General features: G+C 44.1%; 1 protein-coding gene across 1 annotated transcript; it reads left to right on the top strand.

Moving 5' to 3' along the window:
* Positions 1 to 5,458: 5,458 nt before the first annotated feature.
* LOC144738180 (uncharacterized) lies at positions 5,459 to 16,618 on the top strand. The gene is made up of 2 exons (XM_078621177.1): positions 5,459 to 5,533; positions 11,943 to 16,618. The coding sequence occupies exons 1-2, from the start codon at positions 5,477 to 5,479 to the stop codon at positions 12,876 to 12,878; spliced, it is 993 nt and encodes a 330-aa protein (XP_078477303.1). The 5' UTR covers positions 5,459 to 5,476; the 3' UTR covers positions 12,879 to 16,618.
* Positions 16,619 to 17,726: the final 1,108 nt, after the last annotated feature.

Genomic DNA, 17,726 nt, shown 5'->3' with positions numbered 1-17,726 from the left:
GTACTCAAGATTGTAAATGTTGTGGCTTGGTTCTCCAACACAGAACCGGTGTGCTATACTAGTGACGAATTGGACACGTTCTGTTTACGTGACAACCCTTACTAGTTGGCTGTGTTGGGTGGTGGCGGGTTTCACGACACATTTATATATTTACGCAATCTAACCCAAACAAACCTGTATTACGGATGTTTTTTGGAGTTTGCGTGTCTCTCTCCCCGTGGTCGCATGGATTTTCCTCCAGATCCTCCGGTTTTCCCCTCCACATTAGAGTCAACATCACCACGCGTTTAGAGTATTTGACCGATATACATTTCCACACGTTGATAAGCCACTTTGTTGTGGGCAGGTCGCTTCTGGAAAAGAGCGATGTAGCTCAAGTGGGCTTGGCCTGGTAAAATAAAAACTGTGGAAATATTTTAAATAAAAGTTTCAAAGTAGTGAACCAAGTGAAGACAATTTAAACTTAAGCAGAGAATTAAAGCAAATTCAATCAGGCGAGGGCAGGAGGCAAGGCCCCGCGTTGTAATGTTTCAACCTGGACATCGCTGCTACTCAATTGATATCCCTACGAGAGAGAAGGAGCGAGGCTCTACCTGGGTAAACAACAATAACAACCACGAAGTGAACTTCTCACCTCGGATCTCAGTGTGAGCGCGCGCACAGAGAGGCAGCGTCCTGGTATCTCGTGACGTCACGCGGCAGAAGGTGACATGACGTCACTTGCGGGGTTCAACACACATCCCCTCCCCCAACGAGTGGCGGTATAAATTTCGATTTAAAGCTTTCGTGACTGCAGCAACGTGCGGGGTCGGTGTTTGAAGATCGAAGAGGAGCTCCCCGTCGCTGCTGCCCCGCCATTCCACCTGCCACGTGGCGGCTCGATCCTCAGCCGCTTAGCTGCCCCATAGTGCACCGCCAGGTAGGCGGTGCGTTAGCGAGCGGGGTGAGTGCCACGTGGCGCGGGGCAGCGCAGCCACAAGAGTGGATCGACATCCGCGGGAAGAGAGGGTGGCTGTAAATTTCGATTTAAAGCTTTCGTGACTGCAGGGATTCATCTTCTTGGTTCTTTCGGTAAAGTCACGTAGAAGGGAAGTAATAAAATAATAAAAAACATAATAAAATAATTCTCACGACGTTTCGGCCACAACGCAAGCAGCCGTCCTCAGGTGAAGAACAGGGTGTCGGAAAGACAGCGTCTGAATGAACACCACCAAGCTTGGCAGCGTATATTTAAGCTGGGTTAGAGGAGGAGGGCGCCTTGACAAAGGAATTTGCATATTTATGGTAAATGCAGATATGGGATTAGTCACTACTTGTGGAATGTGTAGGTGGTGGGGGGGGGGTCTCAAAGTCATATTATGCTCGTGTATTATGTAGGATTAGCAGTAATAAAGGGAGGAAGTAGGTTTAGCAGTAATAAAGGGAGGGAATTTTAATAGTAAGGAGCTGCAGCAGTAACAATTCTATTTCTGATGGTCTGAAATCCGTTTTAGCTAAAGGGCTAAACTTTGCAGTCACACCTAGACACATACCAGTTAATGATATCATTGCCCAAGTAGATGTGGCTCTCAAGGGCCTTGAAGTTATTTTACTGTGTCGGAGCCACTTATACAAATGTAATCCCATTTGAGTAGTATTCGGGTTATTATATGAGATCGTGAGTGTGAAAGTGTAATGTTGTGAGTGGTGGTGCAGTAGTTATCACAGTCTGCTACTAACTCTATGGACAGAATTTAATTCCCTCTCACGGATATCAACAGTGGTAGTGAATATCTGAACCGGTCCTGTGCCTCCCATGTACGCTTACGTCGTGCAGTGTGTAAACAAACATCTAAATTATTTCGATGATTTTGCTGCAATAAATTTCCACATAAGGCACTTTATTAAGATACCATTTGTGGTCAGATCGCTTCTGAAAAATAAGCTTAGCTTAGTGGGTCGTTCCTGGTAAGAAAATTATCATTCAGTTTTTTTTTATATATATTTTTAAGTGGTTTGTTTATCTTTGCTATACTATGCAATCATATCGTGTTTTTGTATTGTGTGTTGAAATGTTCTAATCCGCCCCTACTGGACGTATGTGAAAAATAGTTTTGTAGCCCGTCGAATTCTTCCAGTATAAATATGTATGGAGACGTGACGTCGTGTGTGCCGTCCAGTGCGATGACGTCATTTGTGCTGGGCGGCTCGATGACGTCACGTCCCCTAGAGTACTTCAGGGATACCCATGGGCAAAGTACGGCCCCCGGGCCGTATACGGCCCCTTGGGCTTTTAAATCCGGCCCGCCGAACTTGTCCAAATATTATTATTAAATTCTATTTTACCTTCATCCTGTAATGCCCCAATTTCCCCATTAGATGGCGCACTTTGACCGGGAGTGTGGTGTACAGTAGAACCTCTGGTCACGACCATAATTCGGTTCTTTCGGTAAAGTCACGTAGAAGGGAAGTAATACAATAATAAAAATAAAACATAATAAAATAATTCTCACGACGTTTCGGCCACAACGCAAGCAGCCGTCCTCAGGTGAAACCAGGTCTGTCGAGGCGACAGCGTCTGAATGAAACAGCACACGTGCTTAGAGCATATATATATAAGCTGGGTTGGAAGGGGGAGGGGGAAAGGGCGCCTTGACAAAATAATTTGCATATCAAGAGGAATTTAGCATTTTTATTGGAAATGCAGGTATGTGATTAGTACTACTTATGTCCGTGCATTATGCAGGATTAGCAGCATCAAAGGGAGGGGATATGGGAAATGCAGGTATGTGATTAGTACTACTTATGCCCGTGCATTATACAGGATTAGCAACATCAAAGGGAGGGGATAGGGGTAGCATTAATAAAGGGAAGGAGTGTTAATAGTATATAGCTGCAGTAACTAAAACCACCACGTAAACAACTAAAGTATAAACTACATAGTATCACCATTATACTAAATATACTCTACAATAAGCTGAGTTACTAACAGTAAGTAATACATTACAATTCTACGTCGTAAAAAATATAATATGCTTCCATCTAAACTTTATTCTCTTACATCACACGAGTCTACACCGTACTATATACTGCCATAGACAAACCCAACATTAAATTATATACTGTATTGCTATAAACCACCTTATCCATTGTAATATTACACTATAGGTGGGTAGAATAATACATAGTGTAATATTACAATGGATAAGGTGGTTTATAGCAATACAGTATGTAATTTAATGTTGCGTTTGTCTATGGCAGTATATATATTGGGGGGAGCGAATACCTTGGTGACATGACGTCACTAGCGGGGTACACCCTCAGGCATCTCACGCCGTCGAGGTAATGCGGAGTTGTGACGTCAGAGAGCGGGGTTAGAGTTTAAGTTTATTAAGATTCATTTTCCTTTGCTTCCTCTCTTGAATAGTCCCCGTGGGTGCGTCAACTCAAAAACGTCAACATTATTGTGTGTGTGTGTGTTTTCACTGTGTGTGTGTAGACTGTGTGTTGGCAGAGTAGGCTGGCACAGATGGTGCATCGGCCAGTCATCTCAGTCAGTCGACCCATGACACCTGCTGGGTCTACCCCGTGACCTCCTGCTGGGGGGCGTTCAACACTTCACGTGGCCTTAACGTGCACATAGCCTGGCACAAGCGCCGTGGTGACATCACCGCCACTTTTCATCAGCTGCGCAATGCTGTGTGGAAGCTACCTGGTCAGTCGCTCCGCACGGACCTTCGGGTCTTCTCGGCCACAGTCATGCCCTCCCTTCTAGAGGCATGTGAGACGTGTACCCCTCTAAATGGAACATCTGCGTGAGTTAGAAACATTCGGACTGGCATGCCCACACTCAAATTGAAGGAAGCCAAATGGTAGCACATTATCTATTTATTGCAGAGGTTCAAGGTTCAAATCCGACAGGTAGTAACATTAAACAAAACATGCAGCGTCTGCTTAACAGTGGATGTTAAACATGCTATTGTGTAATTCAAAACATATAGGTCATTGCATTTTGGTGTCAGTCCAAATTTACATGACGGAGATTACACACAAATTATCGCCCCCTGCTGACACACTCATGCCCAGATGCAGGTTGGTGCAGGGCCACCTGTTGCCACACAGGAGCAGCTGCCACTTCGGGGTGCTCTTCAAGCGTTTGTAATGAGATATGCCGAGGCGATTAAGCAAGCGCCATATGAATGCTAATATTATTATAACATCATGAATGCTTCGGAGCCTATTGGCTCTCGCTCCTGGTTCGAGATCTACCCAACCCACAGGTCCACAAATACTGGCCACTCTTACTCTGCAGTTGAACCTAGGAATTGAGTGTTCAACTTCATGTTCTTTAATTAAAGGCCTGTGACAAAGGTGAATGTATTGGGGCGTCATTGTCTCAAGCTTACACATCTACCGGGTCTCCATTGAAATTTGTATCATCTAAGTCCACCCACACCTCCACTTCCACAAACTGCTGGGAGTTGCCTCGTTCTGCATCAGTCAGAATTCTCCTCCTGCTTCACGTTGCCGCCATCGATGTGAAGGTCTGATTTTGGAGTTGAATCTTCATCTTGGCATTTTACCTTCATACTCTCTGGTTCTTTCGGTAAAGTCACGTAGATATAAAAATGTAAAAAAGAAAACACGACGTTTCGGTTGCAACACAAGCGTCCGTCTTCAGATGAGAAAAATTATCTGCTGTTATGGCTTTATATAGGCACGGGGGGGGGGGGGGGGGAGTTTGGCTGTAGGAGTTCACAGGGGAGAGGGGGGATGGTTTGTGGCGTGCATGGACGGGTGAGGCTGGATAAATTAGCATGTAAATGGACTTAAATTAGTAATCGGACAACAAGACACCATCTTCTCGATTCAAGTTTTGTCTGTGTTTGTATATGTGGATGGCTTCATGAACAAATCTCGGATGGTGGCCCGAGGGTTTGCAGAGCACCTTGGTCTCGGAGAAAACAATGTCATGTGTGCCCCCTGTGAACTCCTACAGCCAAATTCTTTCCCCCCCTTTCCCCTCCCCCTCCCGTGCCTTTATAAAGCCACAAAAGCAGATCATTTTTCTCACCTCAAGACGAACGCTTGTGTTGCGACTGAAACATCGTGTTTTCTTTCGTATTTTTTTCTATCTACGTGACTTTACCGAAAGAAACAGAGAGTATGGATTCCTGCAGTCACGAAAGCTTCAAATAAATATTTTACCTTCACTTCTTCGCTCTTCATTGTCACTTCACATTTTACCTTCGCCTCTTCATATTTCACCGTGATACCTTTCAAAGTGTCCAAGCAACGCCCAGTCACTAGCGATTCATTAACATAATTTATTCATAAATACCGTCACGAGTTCATTACGACTGGTTAAGCAGCCAAGTCACATCCCCCGACATGGGCCCGTTTCATTAACATAATTTATTCAGTTACACCGCCGCTCATTGGGGGAGGGGATTGTGTTGAACCCCGCAAATGACGTCATGTCACCTCCAGCTGCCGCATGACGTCACGAGATAACAGGAATCTGCCGCTCCGCGTGCGCTCTCACAGATCCGAGGTGAGAAGTTTACATCGTGGTGGTTGTTGTTGTTTACCCAGGTAGAGCCTCGCATCTTCTCTCTCTCTCTCTCGTAGGTATATCAATTGAGTAGCAGCGTGTATGGAATCGATGTCCAGGCTGGAACATAACAACGCGGGGCATAGCCATGCGGGGCCTTGCCTCCTGCGCACTCGCCTGATTGCATTTGCTTTAATTCTCTGCTTAAGTTTAATTTGTCTTCACCTGGCTCACTACTTTGAAAAAAAATTTATTTTAAATATTTTTACAGTTTTTTTTGTATTTTACCAGGCCAAGCCCACTTGAGCTGATATACCGCTCTTTTCCAGAAGCGACCTGCCCACAACAAAGTGGCTTTTCAACGTGTGGAAATGTATATCGGTCAAATACTCTTAACGCGTGGCGATGTTGACTCTAAATGTGGAGGCGAAAACCGGAGGATCCGGAGGAAAATCCACGCGACTACGGGGAGAGAGACACGCAAACTCCAAATATATATCCATAATACAGGTTTGTTTGTGTTAGATCACGTAAATAGACAAATGTGTCGTTAAAACCCCCACCACCCAACACAGACAATTAGTAAGGGTTGTCACGTAAACAGAACGTGGCCAATTTGTCACTAGTATGTGTGTGTTGGACAGCCAAGCCACAACATTTACAATCTTGAGTACGACAATTCGCCAGTAATTACAACCAGCTTCATCAGGTGGCAGCCAAATGTTGTGGCTTGGTTTTGTAGAAATATGAATCAGGTTGTTAGGTTCACAGCGCAGCACGCTTACCATTGCACTACCGCTCCCCATTCAGTAATAACTGTAACCCGGCTTAGCTCAGGTCTCAGTAATCAAACATTAAGAGTAATGTCTTGCCATGCTGGCTTTATTAGAATTGTTGAATTCTGCCAATGGATTTTGTAAATGTGTGTATATTGTCACGGGTTTTGGGTTGTGTTATACAATCGCAGGGCTTGTTTGTTTCATAATGAGGACAGCATTTAAATTTGTTACCCTTGGAGAGCTTCAGGATAGACAATTTTGGATGTTTTGCCATCAGGTGGTTTTAATTGAATTGTTGCACCATACTAAGGCGCTGTAGGTAGCTGACCCGCCACCACGCTCATGGGCCGTCAGGGGGCAGCCGAGAGAGCGAGGTGTGTAATGGTTGACCGAGGGTTAAACCCCCGCCCCTCCGTGACCGGGGGTTGACACCCCAGACCCCCCAGGGACTGGGGGCTGAGGGGGATGATGGCCCCCCACCACTTCCTAAGACCCCTTAAGATAAGACCTTCTGGAAGGTTCTAGGGGGGGGGGGTCATGAGGGGAGGGGTGACCCCGACCTAGGGATAAAAGGCCAGCCCTCGGGACGGTAGTGGCAGTACCCGCCAACTCACGCCTGAAGACATTTGAAGATCTGGAGACTGGACCAAGCGACCTTGGGGACCCTCAACCGTGGCTCTCATGCAGCACGGGTTGTAGCGGAGCCGAGGTTGCTCGGATCCCCTGGGACCCTCCCCGCCCACAGCTCTCGCTAAGCAGGGGTTGAAGCGGTCCAGGGCGAGTCCCGTACCCTGGGTGGGTCGGTCCAGCCTTCCGCCGTCGCAAGCGTAGCAGTCGCGTAGTGTCGCCGGCGTGGAGCGTAGCCGGCGTGGATCGTAGCCGGCGTGGAGCGTAGCCGGCGTCTAGCATAGCCTTGCGTGCGCAGTAGTGTGTAACGAGAGAGTGTTAAGAGTTATAATAAAATGCGTTGCCTCCAAAGAAGTCTCCAAGTGGTTAGTTGAATGAAGGTTCAATTTTGGCATACATGTCGACAGCAAATTAGTGGAAGAGCTCTTTGCATCTCAACAAGAGATTGAAGCTGCCATTTCACAGCATGATCCTTAAGTCAAAGAAGTCCATGGCGGAAATCTTATTTTGTGTTGGCAAGCCTGTTGCTGGGTCAGTTTGGCAGAGGAGGAAGTGGTAGTCATCATCACTTTGCCAGGTGATCATAGGATCGGTTTGTTTAATTTCTGTGTAGGGTATTTATTGTTCCTCAGTTGCAAGGCGATGCCTCGAGTAACATGTTGTTCAGCAGTCAGAATCACAGCGACTTCAGATGTTGCGAGTGCATTTAAGCGGCACTCATGTTGACCATGTGGAGTTAAGTCGGCATGAATGGCAACATTCTACTCTGAAGTCATCTTCTCCACGGCAATCTTGAAACTGTGAACAAAAGAGTTTTCCTTATGGTGCATGCCTTGCAACAGCAATAGGACTTGCATCTTGGTGTTGATGACATTTTTGCAATGCTGGTGAGCCTGTCTAGTATTGTCAGACATGCAAGTAGATATGTGCTAATGTAGGTACGTCATTAGGTAGTGGCAGCAGACCGCTAATGTGATTATGTACCTGGCACTGCACTTTAAATGTTGGCATGTAGCCAGATGTCGGGATGAGTTGGTTGGTACCAAAACATGTAATTTGGAAGCATGAGTTCTATCTTCGATAGTTTTTTTCAGAAATGGCTGGCATAGGTAGTGTTGGCAGGTATCAATACATGAATGGGCTCAAAATGTTCATTAATTGTAGGTAGCTGAACCATGGTACATTTGCAGCATAGCCCATGAGGGTCACCTTTCCATGTCTTTGCATGGCAGCAACTGCAAGAAGTAGACATGGAACCAATGGAAACTAATGAATCAGAAGTGTAAATGAAGTGAGGAATGTGTGGAAAAGAAAGACTTTTCCTTTTGGCTGCAGGGTAGGCACCTGGTTGCAGCCATTGTAGTGATGTTTGCAAGCTGGCTTGCTTGATGGTGGACTGGAGTTTGATTAACTGTGGCAGCAGCCATTTGTGCTGTGTTACTTTTATATGTAGCTCATTGCTGTTGAGTTGCATTTGCTGTAGGTGCAGGCATAGCACTGGCCGCACGCCGTCCAATTTCTTGCTGCAATAGAGTTTCATAATCTGTAGGTACAGCCATCGCAGCACTTGTACGAATGGCATCAATTATTGTCATCGCGTTTGATTAAGAGAAGCGCACGTTTTCCGCTAGGCACATTATAGGTGGAGGTATTTTTAGACGTGACTTAACCGAAAAGAACCAAAGAGGTAAAAGTTAATAAGCAACAAAAAGTTAATAGTGAGTGTGTGAGTGAATGCTGTTGGTGAGATTGTTAATGAAATGATAGTCGGATGTGTAATCGTTTTAGGGATGTGAAGATAGCCGCAAAGGAACATAGTATAAGTACGTAAGTTGTTGGAGGGAGTAATTGTTTGTAATTATTGAAGTGGTTATGAATAGTATGTGTGTGTACATATATTATCTAAAAGTGAGTGTGTGTATATGTGTAATAGGTGGCTCCGACACGGTACGTAACTTCAAGGTATTTATTAAATCTTTGGTACAGCCACTTCTCTCTCTCCGCGGATGTCGACCCGCTCTCGTGGCTGCGCTGCCCTGCGCCACGTGGCGCTCACCAGAGGTGTGGACTCGAGTCATGCGACTTGGACTCGAGTCAGACTCGAGTCATGATTTTGATGACTTCAGACTCGACTTGGACTTGCCTCATCTTTGACTCGACTTGACTCGGGACTCGAGAGCAAAGACTTGAGACTTACTTGTGACTTGCACAACAATGACTTTGTCCCACCTCAGAGGTGTGGACTCGAGTCATGCGACTTGGACTCGAGTCAGACTCGAGTCATGATTTTGATGACTTCAGACTCGACTTGGACTTGCCTCATCTTTGACTCGACTTGACTCGGGACTCGAGAGCAAAGACTTGAGACTTACTTGTGACTTGCATAACAATGACTTTGTCCCACCTCTGGCGCTCACCCCGCTCGCTAACGCACTGCTGACTGGCGGCCCGCTATGGAGCGGCTGTAGGTCGAGCCGCCACGTAGCAGGTGTAGATGGCGGGGCAGTAGCGGCGGGGAGCTCCTCTTCAATCTTCAAACACCGACCCCTCATGTTGCTGTACCCCCGGCTTATATTCACTTCCCGGAGGCTAAGCCCCACTTCTGTCCATGCCCCTCCTGGAACCTTCGAAAACGTTCCAGAGGCTTCCCTGCTAGATCTGCCCAATCACCTTTCCCTCAGATAGAAACCCTACTATGGATAATCCGTAGACTTTATCAATCTGTAAATGTAACCCCCACAATAATGCAGGAGATGGCGCTCTCTTAATACATATGTACATGCTTTTTATTCCTTACCAGGAAATGTAGACTTGATGTATTTAGTCGTATCTGTTGTATAGCATCTGTTGTGTCGAAGGAGGTCGTTAGTGCTGGTACTTAGATGTCGATATTTTCGAATAGTACAGTGATACCTTGAGTTTCGTCCACTTGACTTTGGTTGCTTCGCTCTTTTGGCCGTTTTCAATTATAACCACATTTCAAATTTCGTCCACGTGCTTTCCTCTTTCATCCGATTTAATCCAACATTCCACGATGTTTCCGCCACACGCCATATTTTTCGCTCAGTCTTTGAATAGACATCGTTCAGTGAGCATCCCTTATATTTGTGTTTATTCATATACTATTATTTCTGTACTTATTTCTGTGATTATACTGTAAACAATTAATAGTTATTTTTGTGATAACAGTATAATACTACAGTGGTCAAATTTTTTTCGTGATTATGAAACACATGTTCAGTATTCATACTGTGCTTATTTTTGTGATTACTGTAAAATACTTATTTTTTGTAAATAAAGGCTCTGCTTTGACATTTATGACATTCATCCATATTCTGGTCCCTAACCAGACGAAAGTACAAGGTATTCCTGTACATGTTTTTTAAAATAAATATTGCAGTATATATAGAGGTGAGCCGTGCATGTGCAGAGAAGACAGTAAGGAGCCAGAAGTGGATGAATTTTGTGGCAACATTGCAGGCCTGATAATATGGAAGGATAACGTGGTAAATTAGAAAAAAATATTGCACCTATCATGGCACTGTGATAAAGGTTACTTCCAATTCGTGATGAATGGTGGCTGTTTATATAATCTGTTACTGATCCATGTGAAATGTATTTGTGTGTAAGAGTTTATCTATGTGGGGAGTGGTGGCGCAGTTATTTCCCTGCATTATGAACTCAACAATTAGAGTTCGATTATCGCCGACAGCAAACATGATTGAAAAGTGAAAACTTTACTTATTGTGGGCCTCTTCTATGTTGATTGAGCCTCAATTAATTACATGGTGAAGTGAGGAAGCATTACAACTGAGCAGATGAAGGCGGCCAGGCATGGTTATGGACACACCACCACCTTTTTACCATGCCAGTGTGTGACAGTGTAATGTTTTTATTTGCTGTCAAGTATATTTACTCCATTGAACACGAAGGTTCAATGAAAGCTATCGTTTATTACACGCTTTTATTTAACTCACTTCGTCTGTTGTATCCTCAAAAAAGAAATCTTGTAACTCAATTTTTACACACTTCCCAATGTGCTATCGACAGCAAACGTCGTATAGGTATGTCATACCGATGACAACACGATATTCTATCATAAAAAAAATCCAAAACATATATTTTAAAACTTTTTACACGCTTTTATTTAACTTACTGTATGTGTTGTATCCAAAAATCTTGTAACTCAATTTCAACCGTATTCCCAAGGTATCGGCTGCAAACTTCGTATATCTATGTCATACTGATGACAATACTATATTCTATCATTAAAATAAAATATATATATTTTTAAACAATCTTTTTAACGGTTCTAATTGTCCATGCTCAACTGACGTTGCCTGTAAGTCACCACGGTCCCTTACGTCACGGCAAGCCTCGGGGAGCCATGCCCAGGGGCGGGGGATGTGGAAGGAGGGGAGGGGCGATGGGGGAAGGGGGCAGGGGAGGGGCAGCTCGGACAGTACATTTCGTTAAAGCGTGTTTAAAAAAAAAGTATTTTTAAATATTGTATTTTTGTTCTCTTCTGGAATTTTTGTTATAATGGAAACATTCCGGAAATTAACACAGCACATATGCAGCTGAAGTTAAATCTGTTCATCCTAGCATTCAAGCTAATCTGAGCCTGGCTTCACACCTCTAAGTTGCAATTGAACATGAATTTATAATTTTTTGCATAATACAAATAGTATTTTTTTCAACACTCTTGGCTGTTAGCTACATTTTTCTTAAATAAATATTCCTTTCGTAGCTAGACAGCCGAAATTGTGTGCTTGAAGTTTTGGGTAAACATTAATTTGGAAGATACTATGGCATCGTGGCATATTTATGACCATTTGCTCTCTCATTGTGTGCCTCAACAAGCCAGTGTGATGAATTGGGGAATCGTTTTCACTATATAATGAATAAGTATAGACGTGTAAGTCATGTGTGACTGTGTGTATGCATTCCTCTGTGCCTCGATACTCACGAAGATGGTGTGGATGTTTTTTTTCTGTCTGCAGCTGACGCCTCCTCTGACGCTTCTTCTGATGGAGCAAATGCACTCGGCTCAGCTCGGTACAAAAAGGAAACAAGGCGACCAGTATGCAAACACCACGGATCATACTGGAAACTTGACACAGCACCAGAGAACACACACAGGGGAGATGCCCTTCAAGTGCAGTGTGTGTGAGAAGGCATTTTCAGATTCATCTACTCTTAAACAACACCAGAGAACACACACAGGAGAGAAACCTTTCAAGTGCAGTTTGTGTAAGAAGGCATTTGCACAGTTATCAAATCTTAAACAACACGATAGAACACACACAGGAGATAAACCTTTCAAGTGCACTGTGTGTGAGAAGGCATTTGCACAGTCATCATATCTTAAAATACACCAGAGAGCACACACAGGAGAGAAACCCTTCAAGTGCAATGTGTGCGAGAAGGCATTTGCAGAGTCATCAAATCTTAAAATACACCAGAGAATACACACAGGAGATAAACCCTTCAAGTGCACTCTGTGCGGGAAGGCGTTTTCACAGTCACAACATCTTCATGCACACAGGAGAACACACAGGCATCAGAAGATCCCCAAGGAGTGTAATCTGAGATCGACTTGTGAAAGTCAAATTGCTGCAATAAGCCCATCCCTCCTGAAAAAAGAACCAGACGTAAATTCCAGCTTGGACACTATGAAATGTATCAAGGTGAAATGGGAAGAGGCAAAGGTGAAATGTGAAGAGGTGACAGTGAAGAGCGAAGAAGTGAAGGTGAAATGTGAAAATGAAGATTCAACTCCAAAATCGGACCTTCACATCGATGGAGGCAACGTGAAGCAGGAGAAGAATTCTTACTGTGAGGCAGTGCAAGGCAACTCCCAGCAGTTTGTGGAAGTGGAGGTGTGGGTGGACTTCTTAGACAATGGAAAGTCAAATGGAGACCCGGTAGATGTGTAATCTTGAGACAATGATGCTCCAATAGATTCATCTTTGTCACAGGCCTTTAATGAAAATAATGTGAAGTTGAACACTCAATTTCTAGGTTCATCCTGCAGAGTAAGAGCGGCCAGTATTTGCAGACCTGTGGGTTGGGTAGATCTCTAACCAGGTGCGAGAGCCAATAAGCTCCCAATCATTCACTATGTTATAATATTATAATTTATATGGTGCTTGCTTAATCGCCTCAGCAACTCTGAGTTTTGTATCATATTTCATCACAAAAATTCGAGCATTTTGTATATATTCCTTTTCCAAAAAAAAGTATTACAAGTGATTCTGCCAAAAATTGTATTATTTTGATCGGGATGTAGCGCTGGGTCACGGAAAGGGTGAGTCCCCCTCCTGCCTCCTACCTTGCCACACAAAAGACAGCTGGAGGATAATTACTCACAAGCCTGCTTCTAAAGTCATAAAATGGAATAAAAAACAGCAAACCCAAGGGGGGGCTAATGAGATTATGCGGGAAATTCCCAGTTGACTTCAAGAGAAGGCTGCCATAAAGGAAACAAGCCATAAAGGAAACAATCCACACGGAAACAGCAGGGGTCATGAACATCCCCGGACAGAAAATCCACCCAGGGGCAGTTAATAATTATGAGCTGACTGGGGTTTTTAAAATACAACAGTAAAGTTGGAAGCTTAGCTATATCTTCAATGTCAGGATATCAAAATGTAACTTGAGAATAAGAAGCACGGATCCCTGGCGATGCAGACGGGGAACAAAGGTTAATAAAACCCTCGGAATATCCTTGGTAACAACTATGGTATACCACAAATCTTGGTTAAGCATGAACCAAATAATAATTATTAAAGTATTAGACCTAGGGTCATTCAGAAGAGATACAATGCGAAATATGTCAATCACACACGACCAAGATAATATGTATTCCACGGGATCAGAGCCTCACCAACCACCCATTGTCTTCCAGTAGCTAACACAGCACATGGTAGCAGTAAATGATGTATGCAGGTGGCATACATAATTTACTGCTAACATATCAAATACCATGCAATAATTCCAAACCGCGACGTGAGTGCTGAGAACACTGCTCAAAATGTACTTTGAGTCGCTTACAGAGTCAAAACTGTGGAAAGTGGTACGGTACCAAGCTATAAGAGGTGTAAAACAAAATAAAAATTGTAACTTCCAACCCACGATGAGAGGATGTAAAACATGGCGACAGCAAGCACACCCATGCACAATAGGTCACGACTTCAAAGGCCACAGCTCCCCTTTTTGTGAGACTGCAAGTTGGAGGAAAAAACAATGTAACACAAGAACACAAATCAGTACTACTCAAAGAATCGCCCAACTGCGACTGGAGAAGTCCAAAACAAGCACATCACCAATGAATGCTCCATCCATGCACATCCTGGCAGTATCCTTGAAATCCAACCACATCATTGGACAGGATGAGGAACCTTTGGATTAATTTATGACGATCATTAAGAAAAAATTAAAACTGTTGCCTTTCACAATACCATACGAAAGACGAAGTATTGCGAGTGGCAGCCTCCGGTGATTGCTTTCGTGACTGGAAAATTGATAGGGAGCTCTGCATCGGCACAAGCCATGCATCATGGAGAGTTTTTTTGCGTCATTGAGAGAGGCTGCCAGCCAAGGCTGGTACTCGCAGTATTAGAATACAAACGTGGGGAAGAGTGCTGTAGCATTACTGTTCCCGGTGACGAGGTCGCTGTGTACAGCCAACACATACGATCATAGCGACAATCATTCCGATTGTGCTCCGATCAAAGTCAACCCTTCAGGGGAAAACTGGTGCAACCACTATTCATGACAGTTCCCCTTTAAATCGCAACCCACAGGCGAAGTTTAAATGAGGGTCGGATCAGAGACTGACACAGAATGATATAACTTGATCTGCAGTGTGTCCTTTGAGCAGCATGAGTTGTACAGACAACTGGAAGAGGACTCTCTTGAAGAGGGGGGGGGGGGGGGAGATGACAGGCGCTGTCTCTCTAAGTCGCTTCACAGTCTACAAGGATCAACAGTGTCTGGTGCCAAGGGGTATGATGCGTGGCAACCAGCGGACGAGCTGCGAGCGTTGTCTTGAATCGGGATAATCGCGCACATCGACACAGACGGAGCCGAACCCATCATCCCTGCCAGCACGGGCATCACCGACAGCGTGGCCAGCATGCCGACTCGGCAACCACCCCAGCGGTGGAGAAAGACTGACAAAGCAGTCGAGAGCGCCGTGTGTTCGACACACACGCCGACCCCGCGCCCCTGCTGGAGACCTGAGGTGTTTTCGGTACAAGGAACACTGTACCTTGAAAGCCGTTAACTCAACAGTTAGCAAGAAGACAACACACACCCACCCACAACGTGCATATTGGTACTAATAAGATTGTTCCAAAAAGTTATCTTTGTGTTTTGAAAAGGGTTGCCATCCCAAGGTGGTGCATTAACTATTAGCTGATCGGGAAAAGCATTGTTCTGTCCTTTGAGTTACATGAATACGGTTGTTTAGAAGTATTTTGGTCATTCTTTTTCGTTAATTACATAAACTTACCAATGAATTCATTGATGAAACACTAAACATTTATAAGCATCTATGTTACGAATCTACACACTCACAGGAATACTATTGTGTTGAGATTTTTATTTTGATCAGAATCTTGCCCGCGAATTCATTGATGTTCCATTAGCCAATTGATAAGCATCTGTTAGCCAAACAGGCACACTTGCACGCACACTTGTTTCAGGACATTTCGTTAATTGCATAATCTTACCAATGAATTATTTGATGTCTACTATAGCCATTGGGCACGTTTCTTTAGCATGTTTCGTATTAATATTATAATATCTTTTTAAAAGACTTTTCCTATCGCCGTGTATGGTCGCACTATTCTGAGGAGTTAGCCGATTGTTCTATTACTCAGTTTTAACAAACGTAACCATTGAGGGTTGATTGTACGGATCAATGAGTAGGACATCTTCAGGGGTACGTTGTTGACAATTCCGATCATAAGTGTGTTCGCATATTAGAGTGTTTTTAAAATTTAAAGTAGCTTAACATATAAGAGTCTGAGTGGTTCCTTCTTAAGTTCGTGCATAATCTTAATTATAAGAACTGTATCCTGCAGTGAGATCTGAATTCTGAGACCTGACAGAATTACATTAAAACATAATCGGTAAAAGTTAATGCGAGAATCGTTGTATTGATTTCAAGTTTTCGTGACTGCAGGGATCCATACCCTTTGGTTCTTTCGGTAAAGTCACATATATATATATATATAAACAAAAGTAAATAAATCATGACGTTTCGGGCGCAACACAAGAGTCCGTCATCAGGTGGGACAACCACGGCACAAAACAACTGCTGAGGCAGGCAAAAGGGCTGCTTGTAACAAGGGAGCTATATAGTAAGAGAGGGGGGAAGGAGCCAGGGAGGAGGGCTGGAGAGGGTGGGGGTGTTGGGTAGGGAGAGAAGTGTGCCGCACACTCTGACAGTACGACAAAATGCCGGGGCTGGGAGGTGAGCAGTGCTGGGAGTAGGGAGGCTTAAGAAAACTGGAGATGCGGATATGAACGCACACTATAAAGCAGTTTTACCTGGTTAATAACATCCTTTCAGTGATTGCTGAATTTGTATCCATCTTCTTGGTTGAAGTTATGTTTATATATCTGGATGGCTTCATGAATAAACCTTTGTTTTTCCTGGTTAATAACATCCTTTCAGTGATTGCTGAATTTGTATCCATCTTCTTGGTTGAAGTTATGTTTATATATCTGGATGGCTTCATGAACAAACCTTTGATAGTAGCCTGACGGTTTGCAGAGTACCTTGGTCTCGGAGAAAACAATATCATGAGAGCCCACAGCGTTATAGCAATGGTCAGCCACGGCGGAGGAATTAGGCATTTCACTGTCCCCAGATGATTTGCTCATCAGATTTGATGTGGTTTCTCTGTTCACCAAGGTTCCTGTGTACCTGACACCTTAGCAATAATTGAAGATTTAGTCCAACATGGACGGAACCCTGATGTTTCTACTCGAGTTAGGCACTGCCTTACCAACACTTACTTCACCTGGAATGGTACTTTCTACAATCAAAATGAAGGTGCCCCCATGGGTTCCCCCCTATCACCAGTGATAGCGAATATTTTCATGGAGAAATTTGAAGCAGATGCCATCCAGACATCCACCCTTCATCCTTGTGGAAGAGATATGTGAATGATACTTTAGTCATTTGGCCACATGGCCATCCAGCACTGAACCAATTTCTCAACCACATTAATTCCATACACCCATCCATCAAATTTACCATGGAAGTGGAGAAGGATGGTAAGCTACCATTCCTGGATGTTTTGTTTGAGAAGAGACCTGATGGTTCTTTGGGACACTGTCTGCATGAAAGCCACCCACACAGATTCCTATCTGAAACCTGATTCCCACCACCATCCGGCACAGAAGAATTCCCTCATCAAAACACTACACCATAGGGCCCACTGCATTTCCGAACAACACCACCTAGCTAGTGAACTGGAACACGTACACCAGGCTCTTAAGATGAATGGATATTCGGACCGCATTATCCACAAAGCTGTTTCTCCAACCATGGAGAAACAACCCCCTGAGACGCCATCACGTTACCATACATAGCAGGCGTGACCAAAAAGATTTCCAAAATCTTAAACACAAGATCCAGGTCCGATTCAGTACAGTACACAAAATCCGCGATCTAATCCCGTCTGTGAAGGATGTCGTTCCTGACATGCAATATCCTGGAGTCTACAAACTAAGTTGCACCTGTGGTGACTTTCATTGCGGAAACGAAA

Source organism: Lampetra planeri, chromosome 78, assembly GCF_965212315.1.
Source record: "Lampetra planeri chromosome 78, kcLamPlan1.2.h2, whole genome shotgun sequence".
Taxonomy (NCBI): Eukaryota; Metazoa; Chordata; class Hyperoartia; order Petromyzontiformes; family Petromyzontidae; genus Lampetra; species Lampetra planeri.
Note: the sequence above shows the minus strand (reverse complement) of the source record. Positions and strands in the feature narration are given on the sequence as shown.